Below are 18,632 nucleotides of genomic sequence, written 5' to 3' on the forward strand. Positions count from 1 at the left end.
GCTGGGACTAACTTTGTTACTAGTTATTTCTCCAGCTGTTATTAGTCTGTGTTGGGTTTTACTACAGTAATTTGCTGTTTGTTCTTCCTTTGATCAGGTCATGGCCTGTTATGATGTCCTGGGAAGTAGAGTGAAGCCTTGCCTTCTTAGATGATTGGCTAATTCTGCTGAGCCTTTCCCTGTGGTCTCTGTACAGCGTGAACCTCTTCAATTTTGATATTTTAGTGGTAATATGTTCTAGGCCTTCTTCCCTTCCCCGCTCCCCCCCTTTCTTTTTTTAACTCTTTGGAGGGTAATATGTCCTGCCCTTGAGGGGTTTTAGAAAGCAAGCTACGCTGTTCTAAAAGCATCAGCACTGACCTGGAGCTCTCTGGAGAGCACGACGTTGGACAGGTCCAGGGGAGCAGGACTGTAGCTGTTGCCCTGGGAAAGCAGAGGCAGAATCACTGGGTTTGCCTTTATCTTCCTTATCCTTACCAGCATCCCCTACTTCAGCTGCCAAAGATGTGTCCCGAAAGATACCAGGCTCGTCGTTGGTGGTTCTTGCCTCTGACACCCCAGGAAGAGCTTTGCCAGCTTCTCCTTGGGCTCTACTGGCTCAGTGTTGGCCTCTGGGCGTGACGTCATACCTGGCTGGCCTGGGACACGCTGCGAAGCTTCTCGTTTTCCCGCTGTTGAACTAGGGCTTCTCCTTCTTTGGTCCTCTCTATGGTCCAGCCCACAGCCAGCATGGTTTTCAGGGACTCTCTGGCAGGCCAGCGATAAATTTCCTTCTCCTGGAAGAAAATGTGAGCACAAGAGCTTTGCAGAGCACACTCTAGCACTCTGACTGGCCTGTCTCCCAGCAGAACTTGGACCCCACCAGTGGATAAGGGCGCTAATTGGCTCCCGCCTCCTCTAGTATTACTATGGCAAAATATCTTCTGCCGCATCTCACTGGAAACCCATAACCAGTCTTTCTGACGTTAAGTATGAGACCCTACAGTGTCCATCCTTTGGAGGGAACGTACCAGACATTATCCAAGGTTTGTGGATACAGAGGGGCAAGAACAGGACAGGGACTCCTCATGTTCTCGTAGCTGTTTAAGATGGAACATTATCAAAATGCATCTGCACAAAACTCTCCTTCCAGCTTGGGACATGGAATTTCTTAGATCTAGAATTTTCTTTAGAGACATGCACAATTTTATAGATGGTCAACATGCACCCAAAAATACCCATGCTATCCTTTATGTGTGGTACTAGGGCTAAAGCTTACATACAACTCTTACTGATTGCAAGATTGGAATTCAGAGCTGAGTTGAACCAAATTTCTTAATTAAAAAAACCCAAGAGACCTGTCCATATTTTCTTGGGGACTTTCTACTCTACTCCCTTTATCTTCCATGATTAGATAATGGGCTTTCTCCAATGGGCTCTCAGAGCCAAAGAACAGAAGGTGAGGCTGGGCTCTTGGAACCTGGTCCTGGGGCTATTGCCCACTTGCATGCTCCTGAGGAGTTACCTAGTCCCAGAAAGTCTCTAAGGAACTGGAGGGTGACTGTCCTGAACTCCTCTGACCATCTGACACAGTTCCCAAGGAAGGAAAGTCAGCAAGGTCACTCAGTGTTACTAGAGGCCCACTCCTTACCTTCTCCGTTAACGTCTTGAAAGGCCTTATCAACGGATGTGTCTTCACATTTTCATCCAGGGAAATTCCATATTTCCATCCATTCTGACTCTGTAGAAATGTTCTCAGTTCAAATATCTTTGGCACCCAAAGAGCCCTGCTGTGTGACCCAAATCCCTGCTTCTATTTTCACTGAACAAATGGAATAATGGAATGTGACAGAGCTTGGAAATTCCCCTCAAAAATGTCTAATTGATCCTTTAAGGCTGTCAGGTTCTCTGCCCCTTGAATCTTGAACTCTGCTCTATCATTCCTTCTTGCTTTAGTTGCTGTCCACTCCACTTACTCACTTGTGTTTCAGGCCCACTTAAGACAGACTCTCAGAGTCAAAAGACTCTGGGAACAATGCTGCTCAGGTCGGTGTGTCATGTTCACAGGCAAGGACAGAGGTCAAGGCTAAAAGGCCTGTGGGGATTGGACCACCTGCCCTCAGTGTGGAGTGGCCTGATTTGGTTTGCACCCCTTGCCCACCAAACACAGCAAAATTACAGCAATGTATGTTGCCTAGAGTCATAGAAGTTTAAGAATTTTAAAAGTCATTCAACAAATATTGGTTGAATGCCTACCACAGTATGTGCCAGGCTCTGTCCTAGGCACTGCGGATACAGAGATAACTAACAGCCCCTGATTTCCACAACCTCATGGCCCATAGCCTCCCGCTGCTCCTTCTCAGTCTCTGCCTCTCCTCCCTTTTTAATGTGTATGTTTCTCCAGTTTCTGGCCCTTCTCAAGAGGCACATCCTCCCTGGGTGATCTAATCTAGGCCCAGGGTCCACAAATGGACTAATCTTAAATCAGTATTTCCAGCCCAAACCTCTATCTTCATTTCCAAACCTATTTAAACTCTGCTTGGATGTTCTACAGGTACCTCTCAACATTCCTGGAACACAACCCGGCTTTTTACGTCTCTAAACGGCTCTTCCTCTTGGGTTCCCCCTATCTCCGCAAACAGCACTAGCCTACACTCACTTTCCAAGCCAGAAATATGGGCATCTTCCTTGACATCCAGTTCTCCTCTGCACCTTCTCACATGTGTTCAACCTCCGAGACGTATTCATTCATCTGTTTCTCCCTAGCTTCCCTGCCAGTATTTTAGTTCAGGCCCCTATTAGCTCTCACCTGGATCACTGCAACAGCTTCCTAAGCAGTCTCCCTGCCTCCAGTCTCACCACCTCTGCATGGACTCCACTTTTCATACAACTATCAGATGATATTTATAAAACTGACCTGATTGGGGCACTCTCCTGCTTTAAAATTTTCTGACTTTCAGCTGCCATCATGGTAAAATCCAAACTCTTTCTGGCCTCTAAAGCTGTGGCAAAGACCTTATTGACCTCTCCAGGCTCATCTCTCGCCCTTCTTCCCAAACTCTCCTCCATGATCCCGCCATATTGAACTACTGCTTCCTAAAGCCACCAAACTCTCTCTTGTTTCCCTGGGTCTGTACCTGCTGCTCTCACGGCCTGCAGTGCACTTGCTTCCCTGTGTCCGAACAACTACCCATCCTTTATCACATTCTGTAGATGTCACCAGCTCAACGAAGTGTCCCTGGACCCCCACTAAGGGATTAGGGACTCCTATGTGCTCTCACCCTGCACTCACGCCCATCACTGCAATGAACAACCTGTACCACAACAGCTGGTTCATTTTGTTTCTCCCACAAGCCTGTGAGGTTCTTGAGGGCAAGGGAAAATACTCTTTTCCTTGTTAGATAATCAATGCCCACCTGGCAATGGTGAGCAAACGTGTTTCCTTGTAAATGTGAAGCTTACAGTCTAGCGGAAGAGAGAGATATTAATCAAATACCACAACAGTAAATGTATGGTTGTATGTATGGAAACAGTAAATGTATGGAAAGAGGCATCCTAGGAATTACCATTTGCACAGATAGTTGAAAGATGGGTTGGTAAATGGTGTGTGCACGTGTCCGAGTGCAGATGGGTGCCTGGCTCAAACAAGAGGAAGGTTTCAGGCTGTGTAGGGTGTGCATGTGTGTCTGTGCATGTGTATGCATCTGTGTGTGTGTGAGCAGGGGACTAAAAGCAGAGGATGCAGCTGGAGGGCAGAGGGTGAAGGGAGAGATGAGGCCAGAGATGGTAGCAGAGGCCAGATCTGGCTGTGCCTATCAGGCCATATTAAGGATTTTGATCTTTATATTAGAAATAGTTAGAAACTATTAAGGGAATTTAATAATCTCTTTAAGGAAGCTTCTAGTAGCTTCCTTAATAGTAAGGAGAAGGGGCTGGCCTGGAGACCAGTGGTAGAATATGACCAAATTTGCACAAGGAAACTGTCAACTGCCTGCAGCATGAACAGACTGGAGAAAGTGCATGTGGGCAGACTAGTTATGAGGTTATCACATCGTCTGGACAAAAGATGACAGTAGCCTGGATTAAAGCCAGGGAACGGGGACAGAAAGAACTCTAAGTAAATTCAAGAGAGACTGAGAGGTAAAATCCACACGCTAGGGAGGGACTGGATATTGCCATGGATTCATGGAGGCGTCCCTTTCCCCTAACTTATAAGCCAGTCAAATGGGCAGAAGTACAGAGTCTTGAGAAAACAAAGATGCTCTGGAGAAAGGGGGGTCAGCAAACCACAGTCCCTGGGCCAAATCCAACTGACCACCTTTTATAAATAAAGTTTTACGGAATACAGGCACGCTCTTTTATTTATGTGTTGTCTAAGGCTGCTTTTGTGCTACAACTGCAGAGATGGGTAGTTGCAACCGAGACTGTCTGGCCCACAAAGCCTAAAATGTTTACTATCCGGCCCTTTACAGAAAAAGTTTGCCAACCCCTGCTCTAGAATCATGGGGTATTAGCCCATTCTGTAGTTACAGTGATTGTGGTTACCATCAGCTCCCATAGGGACTCATGAAAGAATGAGAGCTGAGCCCAGAACATCACAGAGGCTGAGCCAGTGGTTCAAGGTCTCCCCTGCCCAGGGCGCACTGTGTGGAGGTGGTTTCTGTGGCCTCGCTGTGGAGACAGCCACTGTAACATGCTGTAGACTGCAGCTAAACAACGGCCCCAATCCTTAACTGGCTGCCCACAGGAATCCTGGATGGCTTTGGCACATTCTTCTCACTTTGCCTGCCAGCATTAAAGGGCTGACAGAGCAATTAAACTTATTAAGCAGCCTGACCTCATGTGGCGAGGAATTTTAAACACCAGATGGACAGGCTTATTAATGAAGGAGTGTCTGGAAGTTCTACCGTTGCCTGCCATAGGAAGACATGGGTCCTCCCTAGGATAAAATTCAGCTTCCTGGCCAAACGCAAGGGCAAGGCTTTCAATTTCATTTTCCCTTTTGCAATGCTACATTCAAAGAAAAAATTTCACGAAAGCCTCCCACCCCGCATTAAGCATTTATGTGAAATATGCACAGGCACCTGCTTGGGGCAAACTCCAGGAAATGCAATGTTAAGAAGTTAACACTCCCAGAATCGATCACTTTCTTGAGAAATACAAAAAGCAGCACCAGCAGCTGCCGCCACCTATTTCTCCGACCTCCACCAACCCTGGGAAATTGCTGCTCAGAAATAATGAATGCTCTTGGCACGGCGAGTCTGTCACTTGGACAAATCAGGCAGATTTCCAGGATTGGACCCTTTAATGTTCTTGAGCTGTTTTTTTCCCCTGACAATTGTCAGTTGGATGATAATCCCTACCTTGTCACAGGCCCATTTATCATGTGAATGCTCAGCATACTTGGTGACGATATATTCCAATTTTTCAGGCAAGGAGAAACTGCGAAACGAGGGGAAAAAAAATTACAATCTCCCCAAGCACTTCAGCCAGATGTGCTGAAAAGATGGCCAGATCAAACAGTCAGCTGTCACAGTTGGATGTGATCAACCAGCTAACCCCAAAGCTGAAGCTGGTCTCCAGACACAGTGAACTTCCTGAGCTCAAGGTGTGGCATATCCAGGAGTAGGTCACACACACCTCGCCTTGGCTAATCAAGGGATGTCTCTGCTGTATGCTCTGCTGCATAGGCGGCCTCCCTCCAGTGGCTCTGGGTTCCCTTGGCTCCTGAAGAATCACTTTGGCTCCTGAGCCAGATCTGTCCAGGTTAGCCAGTGAGAATCCCCGCATCCAAAGACACTGGCCTGTCCTCTCACAGCTCCAAACTGGGAATGGCTGACCTGGGTGGCTGGAGGACCAAATAATACAAAATAGAGCTTGTCTACCTTTTCGGGTTTGGTGTCTCATGTTTAAACACCAGAGTTACGGAAGTAGGATAGACACCTGTTGCTTCTATGAGCCCAGCAGCTTTCATCCCTTCTGTTGGTGAGAGCACCTCCACTTTCCTCTAAGGAGCAAGTCTTCCCGCAGTGCACACAGTCTCATTGGGAATGGGCACCAGACTTGGCCAATCAGATTCTCTCTCCCCCTGGAATTTGAATCTTGAATCGGGTGAGACCAGAGCAGCGAACTCTTCAAGTGATTCATCCAATGGGGACACCTGGAGATCGTCCATTTGGTCACTCTGCCTTGGTTCCTGTCCCTGCTGAGGTCTGGTTAGTCAGGCTTTTACTAGGTTTTCATAATGACCCTGTATCCCTGCAATAAGGTCCTTTTCTGCTTAAGTTAGCCAGAGTCAGTCCCCATTACTCACATTACTTGAAGAGCCATACTGATGTCAGAGGTGTACGTGAAGAAATCAGAACTCTCAAAGTAAGACTGAACCACTCATCATTAGCACACAAGTGCTGGAGGACAGCATTGTCTCATAATGTTTATAAAAGCGTTCACGTTACCACACCACTTGTCAGCCTTCAGCACACTTACATTTTCATAGGGTGACACTCTCCAAAGTCAGCACCTGCCTTCTCTCTGGCCCCAGGCTTTTACCTCTTCCTTACAGCAGGTTCAATTCTGTTTCCCACCATCCACTCAGCTCAAGGCTCCATCTGATGGAACGTGTACTTAATTTTCCCAAAGACACATTTCATACTTTATCAAAGCTGACAGCCCCTAGGAAGGGCACAGGCTATTCCTCTCATATGAGAACTACTATCACAGAGCACAAGTCCAAGGGGCTCAGATAGGATGTCCTGCTCTCCCTGCTCATTATAGGCAGTTTTGGAGCTCTTCATTTAAAATGCACCTGGACATGAAGACTGTATGACCCACGACACATAATTATAACAGGGGCAGAACTGCCACAAGCCAAAATTGGGCACGTGTTGTCCAATATTTTGTCCATGGCCTAATCATCACCAGTGAGGTGTGCTGGAGAATCAGAGGAAGAAAGTAAAAGGTGGTAGGTTATTCTAAAGTTTCCATAACCCTTGGCACGACAAAGGGCAGGTCCGGCCTCTCAAATAAGGACCCCATGCTGTTCTGCCATCACACCCTGAGGCCTTGCTGGAGCTCAGCTGAGTGTTATTTATGGAGTTGTTTTGATGTACGACACTATTAGAACTGTACAGGCCTAATTCACAAAGACTGAAGATTTTGTCAAAAAACTCATTAATAAATTAATTGCATCATTTGTCAGGGTGGTTCTTGCAATGCTTCAGGCGACATTTATTTGTGGAGAGCGTCTATCTCTTATAACAAATAAACCAATCCCACTCTTCAAAATAGAAAGCCTAGAATATAATAATACAGTATATAATCAGATATGGATGGATTAAGCCTTCAGAAGTTGAGGACAAAATCCAGTGCCTGATGTGCCTTGCAGTGTCAAGGGAAATGATAAACAGTGTTGGCAGGAGCAAAGAAAGGGAAAGTTAAATTTCTTGCTACCTTTTGCAAGAGAAACACTGGCTATTGGGCAAAATATAAGAACCAGTTTAGAGATGATTCTGGACTCACTTCATGGTGTTGATAGGTTTGGGGTCAAAGTTGCCATCTGCATCCACGGAGACCTGTTTCTCCAATGTGGCTGAGATCCTGGTATCTAAATAATCTGGTGGCAAGGCCCCAGCTATAGCACTGAGACAAGGCAGGGCCATTCGGAAAAGATCTTGGTCATACTTCTGTGAGGAAAAACAAAGACCACATTAGTACAGAAACCGAACCATGGCCACCAGGCAGAACCATTCACCCATTAGCTGAAAAAAATAAAATGCATGCCTTTGCCCAGGTTAACCAAAATGGGGAACACGGACGCCCTTAAATACTTCCTGGTGGAAACTAAAGTATCCTTGGAGGATGAAGTGAATCTGTAAAGCCCTCAATTACCATTTGCTTTAAGTTGAAAATCTTATATCGAGGTTTAAATCAATAGTTCCCAAATAGTTAACTGTAAGAAAATCTAAGGGTTAAAGTGGTTCTTGCTAGGCCACAGAAGTCTACAAACTTGTCTGCCATAGATGGTTATAGAAATTGACCCAACCTGAGACTAGAGAGGGCATCGGAAGCTCTGCCAGGCCCCTCAGGAGCTGTTGTGGCTCATATGTTGATATCAGCAGCAGACTGCTCAATATCACATCCACTCTCTCTTGAACCCGGCTGGGAGGGAATTTCAGTCAAAGAACATGGGGTTAGGGACAGTTTTTGCTCTGCTTATTCTACACCACAGGAATAGAGGAGTAGAGAAAATCTAAGTGCAGGTGAACAACAGATGCAGCTACAAACATGCTCCAGGCTTCTGTAAGAAAATCAGACCTACACATTTTCTACCTTTAAAGCCGGCGACCTCAAAACTCTAAAACTGGGTTAAGAAGAGTGGAGGCAAATCTGAGCATTGGAACAGAATTTCAATCAGACAGTACAGTAAGGCTTGGGGTTCAGAGACCCTCAGCTTTCCTCAAGCGTCTCCTCAAACAAGGGGCTGTGAAGAACTCCCCCAGAATGGTGTAAGGTCTATAATCCCACATCCCAACAACACAGCAGAGGTCACGGCTTCTCCTCTAGGCCTGAACCTGGTAAAGGCTGGCTAACAGGGGCCAGACAGTGTTAGGGGGAAAAGAATGTGGGCAGGGGTCAATCGTCAAGACTGAATCGAGGAAATGTTTCTGTAATTTACTCAGAAAGTCGCTCTCCTATGTATCAGCTCTGAGTTCTGGTAAGGTATTCAGCTGCTCTGAGACTTTCCTCATCTGTAAGATGAGGATTAGAGTAGATCCCATTTCAGAGATTTGGGGTGAGGATGAACATAAAATGCTTGTGAAGTGCTTGGCACGGTTCCTAGCATGTGGGAAACGCTGAATAGACATTAGTTATTAGTATTCGTAGGTGCTTGGGGCATTGAGGGCCTCCCTCTTGTTCAGGAAGCACTCCCATTACCTTATGGGAGAGGGAGTCAAAAATCCCCCAGAAGAGCTTCTCGGTCAGGTGTAGCTCTTCCTCCACAGCTAGGCCGTAGCTCCCCCATCCTGAAGGCAGACAGTAATACTTCCAGCACTGTTCATAGTGATTCGTCAGCAGCTGGGAGGTTCAGCACAGCATTGCAGCGGGGGCGTGGGGTAGAGAAGATCCACAGGCAGCAACAACATGCAGGGGAGAACAAAACAGCAAGCAGCCATTACAAGAGTGAAACCAACATTTGAAACAGTTGGGTTATCCACACAGAGGCCCTCAAACACCACTGGGAACGGTCTGCTTTTGTGCTAATGAGCTCCAGCCTGAGCTAAATCTGCCTGATTAATTCTGGTACCTCCTAAGGTGCCCCTATCAGTTACTAGGAAATGAACTGTTTCTGCTCCAAGTGAGAAAATGATACCCTCTGAAAGTAGTCACTGTGTGCTGTTTCAGCTCGTCAGAGGTGGGCAGAATTGCTTCTGAGACCTTTGCTTATAAATCTGGAAGATCCTGGGTAACGCTGATATGGGGAGAGGTTGGTGGGATGCACACTGTGGGTCTGAAGATTTTTCTCTACATTGGTTACTGTTCCTGGCTTCCTTGCCTTTCTTCTGAGCCTTCTGATGGCCCTGCCGTGTTACAGCAGTTCCACATATGGCCAGGAGAGGGGAGAAGTACACCACCAATGTTCCCATCCCAGCAGGTGGGATCCACATCCTCCAAGGAAAATCCCACTGATCTGAGAGGTAAAAGTGAGCTTATTGAGTGCTCTCAGTGATGCCTCTTTGGGAGCCAGAATCCAGCTGACAGCACCGGGCTTCTGAGGAAGCAAGGCCAAGTTGAACTCTGAAAACTGTGGTTTTCAGCTAAAGCATTTTTGGGGATTAAAACTGGGACTGTTAGGGTTAGAGAGAAGAATGGGCCTGTGGAGGGCTGTGGGGTCTCTGGCAACATACAAGCTGTTTTCCGCCTGGCATGGAGAAAGAGAATTGAACTACAGGCTCCTGGGAATTCTGTTTATCCCAGAAAAATGCTTCTTGGGATCCTTGCTTGGACTACTTCTGAAACGAAGGAAAAGTTCTGTTCAAATCACCAGGCAGAATCGTCAGGTGTGGCTGGCCACTGCTGATACTTTTGAATATGCAAATATGGCAGGTGCCTCAGAAGCAAAAGATCAAAACACTGCTCTCCTGGGGGCGCAGCTGATTCTGGGGTCCCCCCACCCAGTGCTAGTGATACAGTGTTTGTCATTTATGAGAAAAATAGGAATGAGGCAACCAAAAAAGAAGAGGGCTCTGTGGCCTTACTTTTCCTTAATAAAGAAAAAGAAAAAAAGTAAAAAACAAAAGAGAGGATCTGTTGCAAAAGAAGAAAAAAGCACAAAACAGTATGAAATAGAAAAGGGACGCTTTAGTTTCTGCACTTAGATGAATAATCACAGGGCCTTCAAGGCTTTTTGAGATTGAAAACATTCTGAAAACCTAATTAGGGTGGGAAAGCACAAAATCCAGGTCCCTCACTAACCTCTGCTAAATAACAAGTAGCCGGTGGCAAGTCATTAAGGAAAACCGGAACAGCCAATGAGTCTAGCTGATCTACTCTCTTCAATCTGGACACTCAAGACGGGATTCGATTTTGTGGTTTGTATCTTGTCAGCCCTCAACATGAAGGAGTCAAACCCACTTCCCATGGATTTTGCTCCTGAAATTGTGAAGACATCACGTTTTACAAGGCAGTTTGCTGTGCCCTGGGCTGTGTTTCTGTAACGACGGAGAGGTTTACCTTAAGAGGCATTTTGCAGTACTCGTTGAGTTGAGGCACGTCAAAAACAAGACGTCGCAGGAGTTGCTGTAACATGGAAGGCCTCAAGTGGCTGCCATGTGGAATGAGAAAAACAGGAGGATAGAATGGAAAGAAATAAGCAAGTAACAAATGAAGAAAGAGTGAAAGAAACACCAGCAAAAACCAAATATTAGAGCTAAGCCTCAAAACTATTAGTTCCTGAAACACAAGATCTTGGGTAAACCACGGTCAATGATAAAACACCTTAAAAACTGAGTATAGTTAAAATACAGAAAGAGGGACGTGTGGCTAATGAATTGAGCTACCTAAGGTTAAATTCCAACCATCATGTGACCAGATGTTCTAGGGTCTGTGCACAAACTACACCAGTCATTATGTGCAAAGAATATAACAGAAAGAAGGTGCAGCTGATTTTATAGTCATCTCTAAGGACCGACCGTCCCCTTGAACTCTGTAAAGGGAGAACCTAGAGTTGACTAGCTGCACAGGTGGAATCTGAGGCCACCTACCGGTGTGATCTGAAGGTAACATTAAGGCCCTCTGAGTTAGTATCTGATCCCTGAAATTCTCATTATTGGAATAACTTCTTTGGGTTAAACTCTGTCCTCAAAAAAAAAAAAAAAAAAAACCGCCTTTGAAAGGCAAATGCACTAATTAGAGAACAATTCACCAAATTATCAAAGAGTTCATGGCCCTGGCATTGGGTGCAAGTGAATTCTGAGATAGAGAAAGGAGAGAGAAGCAACATGAGTTAGTCTTTATTTTTAGATTGCCAAACCTTTTAAAAACTTAGTGGAAGCTCTGGATTCTCCCCAGAGAAAAGTGCACATGCATGCACATACAATTTGGCCTACAAATTCACTTCATGACCCTTTGAATTCCTTCCACAGAAGCCTAAGGAGCCATGGAGGCAAAGTTCGTAACTATGAAGTGAAATGTTGGAATGCCAGGAAAGAAAGCCCAGGCGGCCTCTACAAGGACAATGGACCTGAATGGATATGGACAACGAGACTTAGCAGTTTCACAACTTTTCCTAGAGCTGGCCTTGTGCTAAAAGCCCTGGAGTGAAAAAGTCAGTCAAAATATACAGCAAGTAAATGGCCTTGTCTCTGAAGGCAGTAATTATGATGTAAAATTCCTCAAATTTTCACATTGTTTAGCTAATTAGCAATATCACCTTAGGTTGACTAACTTGAATAAAATCAAGGAGTGCAATCAATCTCTATTAATTCCTGACATTAAAAATAATGAAAAATCTAGTTAAGTATCAATTTGTCTGCTCTATCTAGAGCTCAAATGGGCCAAGAGGAGGAGTGTGGAAGCCCCCAAGATATAGTATGTATTAGGGCTGTGAGCTATGTTTCTGGTTTGATGTAAAATTCTAATTTCCCTAAGGTCTGATTATTTAAAAACATTTGCAGCTAAGATCAATTTCCTCATGACCTTTTGACTAGGAATAGTGTACGCTGGGAGACAGCATCCCTTGGTTGGTTTGGTTCCTAAGATACCTGCTGAGTTCAGATCTAGCAAAAGGTAGAATAAGATGTGCAGTTCTACTGATGGAGTTACAGCCAATTAGAGAATCCATGCTGATAGGAAGGATTTCTTTTTGTGTAAACCCATTATTTATTCCCTCAGCCACCACTGAGAAGACAAGGAGAAGCCGAGATACACAAGTAATGGGACCATTGCTCTTCCTTTTGAAGTGACAGAATGGAAACCCTAGTTATCCTATGAATTCACTGAGGCCTATAAGTGTGTTTACCAAGCTTTGTCTCTCTTCTAAGACCCATGACATCCTAATGAGCTTAATTCTCTGCCAGTTATAAAAATACTGGAATTAATGAAGTAGTGTCAGAGCACAGGGCCTGATTTTCATAGAGGATCTCAGAGGGAAACCCCTTTACGGGGCCCGAGTGGAGGCACTCTCCCACCCTCCACTCCACACCCTGGGCAACAACACAGCTTGTCCCCTAAAGTAGTTGAAGCCTGGAGGCCTTAGAAGACAGAAAGAGGGGATACAAGTTAATTTTAATACAGCATTTTAAATGTAAGGACCACTGTTACATTTGAAATATAAACGTGAGATTGCCTTTCAGCTTGATGTTCTAAAAGGAACGATCAACTGCTTCTTCCTAGGTAGCCCCAGCCCCCTACTGCACAGTCATCTCCTGTGTGATTATGAAACAACCTGTTCCACAAGAATCAGGACCATGCCCAGCTGGCCACTAAAGGTGATGCCTGCTGGTCCTGTCTTCAGAACAACCTAAAGCAGTGGTTCCCAATCTTGGCTTCATCTTGGAATCAACTGGGGAGCTACAAAAGCTAGAGGCCGGGGTCCCATCCCAATGGTTTTCATTTTTTGGGTTGAGCCGTGGCCTGGACACTGGGGCCTTCATGTAGTAGCTCCCCAGGTGATTCTAACATGCAGCTGAGGTGGGAAACCACTGGCTTGAAACAGCAGATCCTGGTCCTGGATGTGCTGCTGAGACCTGCCATGGGAGGAGCCCTCTTCCTTTGACCCCACCAGACTGGACATAGTTTCCTGAGGATCCAAGAATTCTTGGGGTGACTTTACCCTTTGTCCTCAGTTGGATCTGATGCCCATCTGCAGAGGTGAAAACTATTGCCCTTAATTCCCCACTGGGACTGGAGTTTCCTTCTTTTCTTTGCCCCAGGCCTTGTGGGGCATCGAAGTGGGTTGCCTTGAGTCACACTTTTAGCATCTGGCCTCTGTGTAAAGGTCCACTCATTCAGAAGGGGGGAATCTGCTTCTGGCTCTATCTTAGGAACTAGAGCATTAATTCTTAGTCTGAATACTTCTGGCCTGAAGGTCAGTCTCATCTCCTGGTCCACCAACCCCAGGGCTGGAGCCTGAGCTGTGCCTCCCGACTTCCTCATGGTGAGAGATGAGCCTCAAGGAAGAGGGGATCAGAAAGAGCTTGTGGCAAATGGGGGACCCAGCACATCCTATGAGGAGAGGTTTCAGTGAGGGCTGGTGTACAAGAAAGTCCTGGAAGCTTCCTCAGACTAGATGCACCAGTTTTTAGATTATACAGTTAAATGCAGCCAACATGGACACATACACAGACGTGAAGAACATGCGAGGGGTACTCACTTGCAAATGGCAAGCAAACATTCTTCTATGGTGTCCCTCTGAGCTTTGGTGAGGGAACGGCCCTTGGAAAGCCTGTATATTGTCTGTAGTGTGGAATCGATCAGCGAGGTGTAGTGTTCTGTTCCAGCAAAGAGCGGGGCGCATCTTGTGAGGAGTGGGAGCACGGCGGAACATAGGTACCTGTTCAGTGCCAGCGCCGCCTCTGTGGTGCTCAGGGAAACCTAAGGAAAGGGGATTGGGACGCTGGTTAATCTCTCCAGGAAAGCCAGAGCCAAGCTTATCCTGTGTACTGAGCTCCCATCTAGCAGGGTGGGAAGCTTACACACATCTGTGTTTCACAGCCACAGAGCGAACAACTTTCCACCTTGTCAGCAGACCTATTTCTCTTTTGCATTTTAAATGAAAAAATCAGGTTAAAAGAAAAGATAAGGAGACGGAAAGCAAAGGCTAGCTGGCTGATCCTAACTCATTTCAAATGATCCACAGACATCCGTTCCCTTCAAAGGAAAATTCAAAACCCTTATTAAAACCAGTTGATGACCAGTCTAACCCAACATGCCTGATGTTTGCAAAGTCCGACTGCCAAGCTACCACGTGATTATTCTGGTTTTAGCTCTCTTTTCTCACCTTATGAAGACTCATAAGTTGTCCTCTTGTGATTTTGAGATGAGTAAATGGTTATAGGCTGAGCAAGCTCTCAAACTCACTGGTTTGGGGACAGTTTTACTGAGAGAAAATCAAACTCTGACCCCCATCATTTAATTTATAACCATCGTGAGCAATTTGCCATCTGGTAAATGACATGAGGGTAGAAGTCACCAAAGGAAACCTAACTCTGCACGGGAAAAAGTGTACAAGGAACAGAAACCTAGGACTTTCTCTAAAACTCTGCTGTAATTCTCACTCACATTTTCTCTCATCATTTAGACAAGTTGGATTCAAGGAAGGCCCATTTAGTGACACTAAATACAGCCAAAACATGCTTAACTGCCATCTTGGAAAAGTGCAGAACTTCAAAGGAAGCTTTGAGATCCACAGAGATTAAATATTATCATTTCCTGTGATGATCACAGACGTTATATTTGTAACACATTTTCTATAGCTTATGATTTAATAAGCTGTTTTCTTTGAACTATACACATCTCTGGGGGTTCCTATTAATTATCAAAAGTTTTTCTCCTAGAAGCTTCAGTAATCATACCAAAAGAAACAGCTTATCTTTCACATTTATCACTTTAGAAGACAGAGTTGTTAAAATAGGAAGGACAGAGCTTTGATTTCAGTGGCTTAAAAGTTTTCAAAAGAGAATGCATGAAAATGCATGTGCTGAGGAACTGAATATAAAACTTCTTTTGCTGTAAATGGTGCTTAGGCAAGCATGTGATTTGAACACCAAGTGCTAGAATAGCACCTGCTGTTTATTTGATCTACAAAAAAACCAAATGCATTGATCAGGAACCTTAGGAATGTTCCACAAGTTAAAAAACATTATTACTTTTTAAATCAAGGAATTTATAGGAAAGCTCAAAACAAAAGTAGCTGTGGAAGCATAGTTTTAATTATCCAAAAGGATCATATGCCCCTAACACATTATGGATATACCATTTCTTACCTCCATGCCACATATGGGGATGGAGTGCCTATTCAGATGGACTTTGTACTGCTTTCTATTTCTGGGTAACCCCATCCGTTTCTGTGTAACCCATTCAAATGGAATCCATCTCAGTTAAGGAATTGGCTGGCTGATCATCCACTACCAGAGCAAAGACTTCTATCTCTGTTAGACACCAGATGGAGCCTTTGAGAAACTTCATGACTGATCTAGAAGACATGCCTCTGGTTCTCTAAAAACAACCCTAAACCGGTGAGATCCTTTTCGGACTCAAGTTGATCTAACTGGTCTTGCTCCTTGGACCCAGGACTCCTGGTGCACTGTCTCTCTGCTTAGTCCTGACTTGGGGCATCTGGCACCTATGCTCTTTAACTCTGGGGCCTCTGGTCTTGAAGGCTGTTGATGTTGGATTACTCTGCCTCACACTTGACTTCCAAACTTGGATTTGCACTTGGTCTCTTATATTGACCTTGTCACGCCCTGAGCTTCAGGCTCTCCTTCCTGATGGTCAGTGCACGTAGCTTAAGGAGTGAGAGTGGGAAGAGTATTCCTGCCTATAATGCTGCTTGGGGGTTAGGAGGGTGGTGCCACTGCTATCTAGTGGGTAGAGCCGGGGATGCTGCTAAACATCTTACAATGCACAGGATGGCCTCCCACAACAAACAGTGCCAAGGTTGAGAAACTCTGCAATAGAGGGAGCTGGAGTGAACATCTGAGGTCACGTTTATGTACATCTAAGTCTCTGGCCCAATAAATTAAGATCTTCCATTTCTTGGTACCTCTGTTTTCTCACCCTTTAAAGCAAGCTACTAATATGTCATCAGTAAGTGGGTAGCAAATATTCATTTCTAAATCCAATGTTACTAGTTTAAAATGATGGGGAAAATAGTTTTGCTTCTTTTAGCCACTTACTGTATCTAGAGAGGCAGAGGCTCTTAAGTCAGGTAAAAATCCAACCTCCAGCAAGTGGAGCAGGAAAGTTTGATCCTTGATGCCATAAACACGGTCCAAGAACAGCACCATGGGTGCCTTGTGGTCAGGGCAGAAGTTGGCCGCCATGTCTGGCTCGCTGACCGACCCATCTGAAAGACACACAGAGGATGTCATTTCCCTTTTTCTATCTCCAGTCTCAAGAGGCGACACAGAGCTTGTCTGTCTACGGCTTGTTCTCCTAAACACGCAACAGGAATTTTGGAAATAATACAATATTGTGCTGGAGCCAGCTTATACTGGCTTGGAAGAGCTGATTGTAAAAATTTCAGGAATTTTGTAAGCCAGTTATAGGACATGCCCATTGTTAAAAATTAAAACTTACAGTTAAGTAAATTATATTTAAAAAGGTAATAAATACTTAAAACTTGTCACTTCCTAATTATTTTACCATAAACTATACTCCTGAGGTGATTTACATTTGTTATATTTGTATGTGGGAAATACAATGCAATGGTGTGCTGTGTGCATTCTCTTTCCAACTTTGTGCTCAGTGACATCTCTTTGGCAGCTTGAAATCGGCCAACGTGAGAGCATTAACAGCACAGAAATGGGCAAATGCCAGGAATGAGGGCTTGGTTTATTGCTTTGTTGAATGATGACATAAGAAAGGGAGGGGGAAATATAAGGAAGATGAAATTTAAAAGTGTGCCATGTTTGTAGCCATTACATCATAAACAGCACAAAACTGAGGACATAGTCTTCCAGTATTTAGAAGCTATTGGCTGATTTTGGTGAAATTTAGATCAGATCATCCAAGAATTCTAACTATATTTTAAGATAAAGTTTCCAAGATGAAGTAGGGGAATGCTGTGAGGAAAATAAAAGTTGCTTGACTTGGAGTATAAAGATAGGATTTTGGAAGAAGATAAAAAAGAGAAACAGCTTTCGCCCTATTTACTATCTTGTTAACACCACAAACTAGGAAAGAGAGCCCCTAACTGATCAAGCTATAGTCAGAGCGTATTTAAATACTGCACTTCATAAGGCACCCTGAGAGTCGCAAGATTTAGCGTTCAGCCCAGAACCTAATTCAGCCCAGGTGTCAGTGCAGCACTCCTGGAGAGCAAGGAGGGAAGGGATTGGAGGCGGCCTGATTTTCCTCCCCTGAGCACCAGGCGGAGCTGGATCTGAACAGCTGAGGCTGAATTAATCTCTCAGACACACTTGGTGTTCTGAAGAACATTATTTTTACGGGATATCAATGAGTGTTTTGTGATCAAAAAGCCTCGGAAACAGTGAGTTCAACATTTATTTTCTTTATCACACATTTCTCAGAGGCTTTTATAATCTTAAAGATCTTCATGAAGTTATAAAAATGTGATATATTCAAGAGTGATGTCACCAAGATCGGGGAGTGGGAGACCACAGCCTCTGTCCTTCCACTAAGATCAGCAATTACATAAATATACACGTAGATAAGGAGAACAGATTGGTGGTTACCAGAGGGAAAGGGGGGGTGGCAAAAGGGGTAAAGGGGCACATATGTATGGTGATGGATGGAAACGAAACTATTGGTGGTGAACAGGATGCAGTCTGTATAGAAGCTGAAATATAATAATGTACATCTGAAATTTACACAATGTTATAAACCAATGTGACCTCAGTAAAATAATTAAAAACAAACAACCAAACAAAAAAACCCAATTACAAAGCTATCCATGAGCAAAAACAGCTCTGGGAGAGCCCAGGAGTCCACTTAGGAAACTTCAGCAACACCGTGGAACAAAACCCCTGAGAATAAACACACAGAAAGGGAAGGAAAAACAGCTTCATTCTGCCCACACCTTCCAGGCCAGTAACACTCAGTGCCAAGAAGGAACTCCTCAGCTGGAATAGTTCCCCTTGCAGGGAAGGGAGAGTGGGGTGAGTGACAGCTTCTCCAGCTTTTTAGTGCACTCTGTGAAGGGCCAACTTTGGTTTCACCACACCCAGAGACTGGCAAAGCTGAGATGTCTGGGAACAAGGAAGAAGGATAGTGGCTACCAGTATCGGCCATGCAGCAGGAATGACCATGGTTCCCAGTGACCTGCTATGCTGAGGACCCAGAAGCTTTCACTGCTGAAGAAACCAAGGGCCAGTACAACCACCACAAAACTGCAGCAGATTTCACTGGTTTTTGCCCCACAGGTTTTCATGTTCACAGATGCCCAGCCACCTGAGTCTCACCCCACAGCCTCC

The 18,632-nt window shown here is 44.9% G+C and overlaps 1 protein-coding gene across 9 annotated transcripts in view; it reads right to left on the minus strand.

The window, feature by feature from the left end:
- Positions 1–18,632, minus strand: part of RYR3 (ryanodine receptor 3) — a 484,984-nt gene that overhangs the window by 94,566 nt on the left and 371,786 nt on the right. For all 9 annotated transcript variants that reach the window (XM_046653250.1, XM_046653245.1, XM_046653249.1 and 6 more), the window contains exons 47-55: positions 16,374–16,543; positions 13,850–14,070; positions 10,711–10,801; positions 8,914–9,054; positions 7,498–7,661; positions 5,343–5,421; positions 1,631–1,720; positions 630–776; positions 361–423 (exon numbers count right to left, since the gene is read on the minus strand). In XM_046653250.1, the coding sequence (XP_046509206.1) occupies positions 361–423; positions 630–776; positions 1,631–1,720; positions 5,343–5,421; positions 7,498–7,661; positions 8,914–9,054; positions 10,711–10,801; positions 13,850–14,070; positions 16,374–16,543 (1,166 nt within the window). The remainder of the gene's footprint in view (positions 1–360; positions 424–629; positions 777–1,630; positions 1,721–5,342; positions 5,422–7,497; positions 7,662–8,913; positions 9,055–10,710; positions 10,802–13,849; positions 14,071–16,373; positions 16,544–18,632) is intronic.

The sequence above is a fragment of the Equus quagga genome, chromosome 2 (assembly GCF_021613505.1).
Source record: "Equus quagga isolate Etosha38 chromosome 2, UCLA_HA_Equagga_1.0, whole genome shotgun sequence".
Taxonomy (NCBI): domain Eukaryota; kingdom Metazoa; phylum Chordata; class Mammalia; order Perissodactyla; family Equidae; genus Equus; species Equus quagga.